The 10000-nt window shown below is 40.4% G+C and overlaps 1 protein-coding gene across 1 annotated transcript in view; it reads right to left on the bottom strand.

The window, feature by feature from the left end:
* Nucleotides 1-10000, bottom strand: part of LOC135089964 (paired box protein Pax-6-like) — a 73358-nt gene that overhangs the window by 48220 nt on the left and 15138 nt on the right. The window contains 2 exon segments of the mRNA XM_063986152.1: nt 2270-2450; nt 2953-3118. Of these exon segments, the coding sequence (XP_063842222.1) occupies nt 2270-2450; nt 2953-3118 (347 nt within the window).

The raw sequence follows: 10000 nt of genomic DNA, 5'->3' as shown, positions 1-10000 counted from the left end.
TCCAAACGTCTGGGCTACAGGTGTTCGCCTTGCTGCACGTGTGGGCGGCAAGTGCAGGTAATTGCAGGTATAATCTGATGCGTTGATGAGGTTTTATTCTGCTGCCTTTACTTAATGCTTGCCGATAATGTAAATGAGAGATTACGAATATTTTTGAATGGAATGTTTGTTGAAATGATCTGTTTACAAGAGATTGCGAGGTTATCATTTTATTTATTTGTTTATCTGGTATTTTATCTTATTTATGTATTAGTTGTTCATTTCTCTATTTTTCTTTCTTTCTTTCTTCTTCTTCCTTCTCCTCTTCTTTTTTCTTCTTCTTCTTCTTTTTCTTCTTCTTATCATCATCATCATCATCATCATCATCATCAACATTATTATTACTATTATCATCATCATCATCATAATCATCATCATCATCAGTAGTAGTAGTAGTAGTAGTAGTAGTAGCATCATCACCATTACTATTATTGTTATTATTACTATTATTATTATTATTATTATTATTATTATTATTATTATTATTATCATTAGTAGTAGTAGTAATAATAGTAGTAGTAGTAGTAGTAGTAGTAGTAGTAGTAGTAGTAGTAGTAGTAGTACCATTAACAGTAACAGCAACAGCAGCAGTAGCAGCAGCAACAACAGCAGCAACATTTTTTTATAAATTTTTTTACTATTCATCTATCTTTTAGTTCATAATTGGTCGATACCTTGATAACACAGCGTCCATATATGCAGCCCCCCACCCCACACACATAGCCTTATTAGCCCCCACCTCCTCCTCTTCTCCTCCCCTCCTCCTCCTCCTCCTCCTCCTCTGCGTGTTTTGTATTCAGCGCTGCGCCGAAACACGATCCAGCGGCAGCGGCTCCTCCCTCTTATCTCCCCGCTAGATTAGGATCTCATCTTACTCTCCTCATTCTGCTGCGCCTCATTATTTGGTCCCAAGCACGCGAGAGGTGTGTGTGTGTGTGTGTGTGTGTGTGTGTGTGTGTGTGTGTGTGTGTGTGTGTGTGTGTGTGTGTGTGTGTGTGTGTGTGTGTGTGTGTGTGGTGTTGACTATATTATATTCAGTTTTATTCATTTTATTTTTGATTGTTGGATTATTATTATTATTATTATTATTATTATTATTATTATTATTATTATTAGTAGTAGTAGTAGTAGTAGTAGTAGTAGTAGTAGTAGCAGTAGTAGTATTCTGTTACTGTTGGCATGGCTGGGACTGTTGCGAGGCAATGCTTGTAACACCTGCACCATTACTACTTGTGTTTCCGCACCCACACCTGCGTGACGACACACCTGCAGCGCCGCAAATAACACACCTACATGAAGCACCACCACCACCCCTAACGGAATGTACCACCGCCACTACCACCACCGTCATAACTATCTCTAATAAAAAAAAGTAGATAAATAGAAATAAATAAATAACAAATAAATAAATAAATAAATAAATAAATAAATGGATATCTTTGTTCGCCATCATTCATACACAGCATGTAACTTGTTTTCTTGTTTTGTTCTCTACAGAAGCCTTCGGTGGTTCAAATATGCACAAAATTTTCTTCTCCCAAATGAAATGACAAAATAAAATTGTACTAATTTGAAGGTGAGACAGAAAAAGAGGAAAAAAATAATGATGAAAAGAGAAGAAAACAAGGAAGTGACCTACATACAAAATTTTCGTCATCTCTACAACGTAAAAAAAAAAAAAAAAAAAAAAAAAAAAAAAAAAAAAATCGCAACTTTTTTCATGCTTAAAAAAAGTAAGAGATAAAAAGCAAGGTAAAAAAGAACAAATACAATAAAAATGACAAGTGAAAACGGAAGAAAGAAGCATTCAAAATTTTCTTCCTCCCTAAAGATGAAAAAAAAAAACGCACTAATTTCAAACTAACAAGAAAAAGAAAGAATAGTGAGAGAAGAGGGCAGAAAATCAAACTGAAAAAAGATGAAAAAAGGAGAGGAAAAGACTACAATAAAAAAATAACGTGAAAACAAAAGAACCATACATTCCACAGACAAAATTTCCTTTCCCATACCCCCCCCAAAAAAAAAAAAAAAGCGTGTCGATAGTAGAAGAAGAAGAACAAGAAGAACAAGAAGAACAAGAACAAGAAGAACAAGAACAAGAACAAGAACAAGAACAAGAACAAGAAGAAGAACAAGAAGAACAAGAACAAGAACAAGAACAAGAAGAAGAAAAGACAATCACAACAAAGGAAGGCAAACAAACATAAACACTTATGCTTTCTAGACTCACGCTGGGGATGTTGTCGGCGGAACAGACGCCCTCGGACAGCAGGCGGTCCCGAATCTCCCACGCAAAGATGGAGGGACACTCACGCTTGAACTGAGCAATGCGCGCCACCACCTCCTGCGTCGCCACCCGCGGCTTCGAACCCCCGATGGCGCGCGGCCGTATGGACCCTGTCTCATAATACCTGAAGGGGGAGGCGAAGGTGACAGGTGTGTAAGTGGAGATTTATTGCCATATACTCGTATAACACATAAAGGTTGGACTATATACACAATAGATGAATAGATAAAGTGTGTGTGTGTGTGTGTGTGTGTGTGTGTGTGTGTGTGTGTGTGTGTGTGTGTGTGTGTGTGTGTGTGTGTGTGTGTGTGTGTGTGTGTGTGTGTGTGTGTGTGTGTGTGTGTGTGTGTGTGTGTGTGTGTGTAGTAGGTGTGTTTGGGTGATATAAATAAATGCATTGGTAGAATTTCTGTGAGTCTTATTTCTCTCTCTCTCTCTCTCTCTCTCTCTCTCTCTCTCTCTCTCTCTCTCTCTTACACCATGACTAAAATGTAAAATCATATTCTTCCACACCCCTTTCATCCTCCTCTGTCATATTCCCCTCCGTCCTCCTGGTCATTTTCCTCCTCCCCCTCCTTCTCCTCCACCTCCTTGTCCACCTCCTCCCTGGCCACCTGTCCACTCACCTGCCGAGAATCTTGGAGACACACCCGTTCGACACCTGGAGAATTCGGGAGATATCACAGGGCCTGGCGCCGGAGTGGGCAAGTTCAATGATCTTCTGTCTGGTGGAGTCAGGAAGAGGCCGACCTGAGACGAACACACCGCCCAGCTGATTGACTCCGCTGTGGCCTGAGGGAGCGAGAGACGGGGTTAGTGGAGGTGTGGAGAGGGAGAGTAACGTTTGATGCAGACATGGGAGGAGCAGCATATGACACCAGCGTAGGAGTGATAAGTGCAAGAAGTGTTAGTGTTGGTATGAGAAGGTATGTATGTGTGCGAATGTCAGTAAGTGTTAGTAGCAATAGGTGTTAGTTATAGAAAAGATACTAGTGAGGAAGAAAAAGGTGTTGCTGTAGATATGAGAAGGCAAACGTGTGGTGGCAATATATTATGTGTACAGTTATTCGTAGAAGGTTAGTAATGGGAAAAAAATAATGTGTTAGTAACAGGACATTAGTTGGTATGGGAAAAAATGGGAATGTTTGATGTGGAATTCTATGCGTGGAGTAAATGGTTAAAAAAATGAATGAATGAATGAATGAATGAAGGAAGGAAGGAAGGAGGGAAGGGAGAAAGGAAGAACTAGTTGTTTGATTTGCTGATTTATAAATATTTATTAACTGACTGACTAATGATGTGAAGAAAAGAAAAAGAAAGGAAGGAAGAAAGCAAAAACAGATAAGTATGTAAAAAAGAAAAGAACAGAGAGAGAGAGAGAGAGAGAGAGAGAGAGAGAGAGAGAGAGAGAGAGAGAGAGAGAGAGAGAGAGAGAGAGAGAGAGAGAGAGAGAGAGAATATACGAGACTAAGAGACTAAGAGACTGAAAGAGAGGGAGAGGAAATGAAGGAAATGAGACGGAAAAGTATAGAGAGAGGCGAGGAGGATGGAATTTAAGGAGGTGAAAAAGGAGGAAGAGAGAGGGAGAGGTGGAGAGAGGGAGAGGGGGAGAGAGGGAGAGGGCTAACACGGCCCCGGAAGAAGAGAGTACACCTTCTATTTAACAGGAAGGATTAGCAAGCATCCGCCTCTCTATAGCCTTTCTTAATCCACCTCAAGGCTGCGAGAGAGAGAGAGAGAGAGAGAGAGAGAGAGAGAGAGAGAGAGAGAGAGAGAGAGAGAGAGAGAGAGAGAGAGAGAGAGAGAGAGAGAGAGAGAGAGAGAGAGAGAGAGAGAGAGAGAGAGAGAGAGAGAGAGAGAGAGAGAGAGAGAGAGAGAGAGAGAGAGAGATTCTTCTTTTCTTGCCTCATTTACTCTCTTTTTCCTTTTCTTCCTTTCCTTTATTTTTGTTACTGTATTATTTTTGTTACAGAAAGTTGCTGAAAAAAAAAATCTATTTCTCAGTTTGTGTTTTTGCAAATGTTTTTCTTCTTTATATAACTTGTGATTTTTCCCTTTCTTCTTTTCCTCCTTCATTACATAATCCTCCCCCTTCTCCTCCTCCTCCTCCTCCTCCTCCTCCTCCTCCTCCTCCTCCTCCTCACTTAGTCTCTCCTTAAAACTTCTAAAATCTTTTACTGTGGTCTCTCCTTCCCTCCTTCCTTCTCTTCCCTCACTCTTTCACAAGCATCCCGGGCAGAGGAGAGAAAGATAGGCGGAGGAGATTAAGAAATAGATGGAAGAAGGGAAGGAGAGGAGAAGGAAGAGGGTTAAAAGAATGGTTCGAAAGAGGAAGAGGATAGATTGGATGAAACAAAGGAAGGAAGGACGGAAAGGGAAGTACAAATGGATGGAGAGATGGAAGGATGGAAGAAGGATGGAGAGATAAAGAGATTTGTAAGAAGGAATGGAAGGAGGCTGGAAGAATGATTGAAGGGGGTGGAGGAGGAAAGGAAGGCTGGAATTAAACAAGGGAGGAAGAGAAGGGGGAATGAAAGGGAATGAGGGAAGGATAAATAGAGGAAAAAAATATAGAAAATAAAATGGAGGAATGGAAGATGTGATGAAGGAGAGGAGAGAGGGAAAGGATGAAACGAGGGAAGAGAAGGAAGGGATGGAAGGAGAAGAGAAGGAAAGAGACGAAAAGAGGGTAGGGAAGAAGAAAGAGATAAAAACAAAGGAAGGAGAGAGAGAGAAGGGATAGAAGATAGAAGAATAAAAAAAAATGTATGGAAAGAAGGGAGAGCTGAAAGGAGATAAGAAAGAATGGAAAGGATTGAAGAAAAAAAAACGGAAGAAAGGAAGAAAGGATAGAAGGAAGGAGGAGCTGGAGAGATGGAAGGAAGGAAGATTGGGAGAGCTGGAAAGAGAGAAGAAAGAAAGGAAAGGATGGAAGGAAAGATGGATGGCTGGGAAGGATAGAAGAGCGAGCTAGAAGGCTGGAAGGAAGGACGGAAGGATGGAAGGGAGGAGGGAAGGAGAGCTGGAAGGAGCGAGGGGAGGGGAGCTGTCTGGAACCATCGCACACTAGACTGGATCTTGTGTCCTATGCAAGTCATTACTATGCAAGGTTGTGGAGAGGGGCGGACCTCACCTGTCTCTCTCTCTCTCTCTCTCTCTCTCTCTCTCTCTCTCTCTCTCTCTCTCTCTCTCTCTCTCTCTGCACACCACCTTCCCAAACTCCTCCTTCTCCTTCCTTCATCACCTCAAGCTCCACCTCTTCCTCCACCTCCCCTCTTCCTCTTCTTCCTTCTTCTTCCATACCTTCCTCACGAGTTTCACTAATCCCCCTTTATCCTTTCTTCACGTTCATCTTGTTTTCTTTGTCTTTTATTACATCTCATTCAATCTCTCTCTCTCTCTCTCTCTCTCTCTCTCTCTCTCTCTCTCTCTCTCTCTCTCTCTCTCTCTCTCTCTCTCTCTCTCACCTGTGTTCCTCCTCCTCCTCCTCCTCCTCCTCCATCAGCCTCACCTTACTTCCAAATTCACCTTTTTACTCCTCCTACTCCTCCTTCTCTTCAAACACCACCACAAGAGTATCAGGTTCTTCCTCCTCCTCCTCCTCCTCCTCCTCCTCCTCCTCCTCCTCCTCCTCCTCCTCCTCCAAATTGTTTTCTTGTTTTAGTTCGTTTCAGAAGACCATTCCTGTAGACGATGCTGTTAAGGATTCTTGTGAGTTATTAGTTAATTTTCCTTCGTCACTTGGTTGTAATTATTTGGGCTAGTAATTATTGTGTTCTTGTGTGTGTTTGGGTGTTCAGTGTGTTGTTGTTGTTGTTGTTGTTGTTCTTGTTGTTGTTGTTGTTGTTGTTGTCATTGTTTTTCTTCTTCTTCTTGATTTTAGTTTTCTGTTTTGGGATGTTTAGTCTTGTTTTTCTTCCTGTGAGAGTAAATGTTCTGTTATGTTATATTGTTATGTTAGACTGGGTTGTGTGTATGTATGCATGTATGTATGTGTCTACGTATTTTGTTAGTGTAAGTAACTAAATGATATAATTATTGGTTGTATTATCATTATTATCAGTAGTAGTAGTAGTAGTAGTAGTAGTAGTAGTGTTGTTGTTGTTATTGTAGAAGTAGTAGTTGTTGTTGTTGTTGTAATAGCAGTAGTAATAGCAGTATCATCACCATCATCATCATCATCATCATCACAACTACCATCTTCACTATTTATTATTATTATCACTGCTTCTCCTTATTAATTCATTTTCTCATACAATCTTCCTCCCCCTCTTCCTTCCCTCCACTTTCCCATCACCCTCATTGTTATCTCCCTATAAAATGCCCCAATTCTGTCCCCCATTACCATTCAGCCCCCCAACAGCCCCCATTTCCCGCTTCATCCCGCCCAATATTACCTGCGAGAATATTGTTTACTGTCTTAATTGCGCGGCCCTCAGGTGAGCAGCACAGGTAAGATTGCCTTGTTCTTTGTTACCTGTGTGGTGGTGGTGGTGGTGGTGGTGGTGGTGGTGGTGGCTATGATGATGAGTTTAATATAATTTTGTTTCTTTGGCTTTCTCTCTCTCTCTCGGAAAAAGAAAAACGTGGAGAGAGAGAGAGAGAGAGAGAGAGAGAGAGAGAGAGAGAGAGAGAGAGAGAGAGAGAGAGAGAGAGAGAGAGAGAGAGAGAGAGAGAGAGAGAGAGAGAGAGAGAGAGAGAGAGAGAGAGAGAGAGAGAGAGAGAGAGAGAGAGAGAGAGAGAGAGAGTCAAATACAGAAAGCAGGATTTAATAAAAGCATGATAATTCAACGAATAATAGAAAACTGAAAAAAAGAAAAGCAAGTGGAAGAAAGAAGAGGAAAAAATGAAAACAAAAGAAGATAATTTATGAAGAGAAATATAAAAGAATAAGAATAAACACACACACACACACACACACACACACACACACACACACACACACACACACACACACACACACACACACACACACACACACACACACACACACACACACACACATCAAACGTCAAACACGAGAGAAGGGAGAAAAAAAGAAGAAAAAAAGCAAACAAGTAAACAAAAACAAACAAAAACAAACAAAAGCAAACAAAACAAACAAACAAAATCCTCACCACAGGCCGCGCATATGTCAAAGTCGAAATTTCTGTTTTTTTTTTTTTTTTTTTTTAGTTTAAACTTTGGTATTTTTTATTTTTTTTCCCTCCCTTTTCATTCCATTCTCTTTGCATTTTTCGGCGCAAAAGGATACCTGGATTTGTCACCTTTCCCCCCAAGCCTTAATTCGACTTGACAACGATTTTTGGATTTTTTTGGGGGTAAAGATTTTCAAGAATAATAATAATAAAAAAAAATAAAAAAATGAAAAAAAAATGACCCTCGTTTTTTTTTTTTTTTTTTTTTTAGGCCGACTTAGATTTTCCACATTTTTTTTTTCGTTAGTTTCGTTTTTAGTTTCCTTCACTTTGTCATTAATTTGTTTTTTCTCTTAGTTTAGATTAGAGAACACACACACACACACACACACACACACACACACACACACACACACACACACACACACACACACACACACACACACACACACACACACACACACACACAATGAATAAAGCAAACATCAAACACGCCAAAATATCAAAATAATCAAGTATATACTAAAACTTTTATGATATGGAGTTAAAAATAATACAAACTCTCTCTCTCTCTCTCTCTCTCTCTCTCTCTCTCTCTCTCTCTCTCTCTCTCTCTACGTATTATATGCTCACCCGGCCAAGCAAAGACGCCATTATGAGTGTTACCAGAGAGAGAGAGAGAGAGAGAGAGAGAGAGAGAGAGAGAGAGAGAGAGAGAGAGAGAGAGAGAGAGAATGGTCTACCTGTATACGAGTATGTGTTCACCTGAGGAAAGGTTAAGGTAAACTTGAGATCTTTCTCTCTAAAACTGAGCGAAGAGAGATTAATTGATTGTCCGACAGTTGTTGTTGTTGTTGTTGTTGTTGTGGTAGTGGTGGTGCTGTAGGGTGAAGGAAAAGGAGTAGAAAGAAAAGGAACAGGACAAGTAAGAAGAAGAAGAAGAAGAAGAAGAAGAAGAAGAAGAAGAAGAAGAGAAAGTGCTACCAGTGGTGATGGTGAAAAGGACGAGGACGAGATGCTTAGAGTGGAGGAGGAGGAGGAGGAGGAGGAGGAGGAGGAGGAGGAGGAGGAGGAGGAGGGGGGTAAAGAAGAAGAAGAAGAAGAAGACACGAAAACAGAAAAGAACTGGTGGTGATAATACTAGCGGTAGTATTGATGGTTTTAGTGTTAGTGGTGGTGGTGGTGATGGTGGTGGTGGTCGCTAAGTACACACCGTCAGCTGTCCAGTGATTGGTGCTCTCCACGCGGCCCTCTTGAGGCTAAACCAATCAGCGCCTTTCACAGAGTGGAATGTGGACTACCTCTTTCATCCTTTCCCTTTTTTTTTTTTTTTTCCTACCTGTTATTCTAAACTGAAATTAAACTCCGGCCAAAACATAGAAAAAAAAACTCAACGAAACAAAAAAAAAAAAAAAAGTGTACTATCAAATTAATTAAAAGAAAACCTAAATTTTAAACAACAGGTCAGCCACAGGTTAATTATGAATGTAGTGGGGGAATGCAGGAGGAGGAGGAGGAGGAGGAGGAGGAGGAGGAGGAGGAGGAGGAAATGGTAAAAATCAAAAGTAAAGAGGCGGAGTAAGGGGAAAGGAGGAGAAAATGGAATGAGAACATATAAAATAATAAATGAGTAACTGAGTGACTGACTGAATGACTCACGAAGATAGAAAAAATTAACACTGGTGATAAAAAATACCTGAATAATATGAGTAAGTGAGAGAGTAAGTAGATGAGAGAATGAATAGATTACCAACTGGATAAAAAGGAAGGTGAAGAAGATAATGACACAAGAAAACAAACAATGGATGAGTTAGAGAATAAATGCGTGAATGAATGAGTGGATGAGTAAAGGAGTGACACTAGGCGATCCGAAAGACAGGCTGATTTCATGAGTGAATGAGCGAGAGAAAAGACACTAAAAGAATGATCCTCTAAGTCAATCAGCGAATGAATGAGTGTGAGAGTGAGTGAGTGAGTAAATATTTGAGTAGAAAAGTGGCATTTAACGGCCTGCAGGACTGACGAGAGAGAGAGAGAGAGAGAGAGAGAGAGAGAGAGAGAGAGAGAGAGAGAGAGAGAGAGAGAGAGAGAGAGAGAGAGAGAGAGAGAGAGAGAGACATCCAACATACTCTATAAATTTACGATGATTCTTCACCTGTGGTTCAATTGGACAGGTGAGGATGTGACATTTGACGTAATGAGTGAGTGAACGAGTGGGTGAATGAGTAAGTTACTGTATGAATATGTGACAGAATAAGCGAAGCCGTGACAGTAAACAACCTAGAGAAAACACTAACTAAATGAGAGAACAAGCGAGGGAGGCGTCGAATGAGTGAACGAGTGAAAGAGCCAGCAAATGAAACAGTAGGTGAGTGAGTGAGAGAGTGGGTGAGTAAACAAATGAAATGAGTGAAGCAGTGGCGATAAACAACCTGGAGAGAGAGAAGAAACTATAGGACAAAAAAAGAAAATAAAATAAATAAAATAAAATAAAATAAAATAAAATAAAACAAAGACGTTTAGCGAGTGAATGAGA

The sequence above is a fragment of the Scylla paramamosain genome, chromosome 34 (genome assembly GCF_035594125.1).
Source record: "Scylla paramamosain isolate STU-SP2022 chromosome 34, ASM3559412v1, whole genome shotgun sequence".
Classification (NCBI taxonomy): Eukaryota; Metazoa; Arthropoda; class Malacostraca; order Decapoda; family Portunidae; genus Scylla; species Scylla paramamosain.
This window is presented reverse-complemented; position numbering and strand designations above follow the sequence as displayed.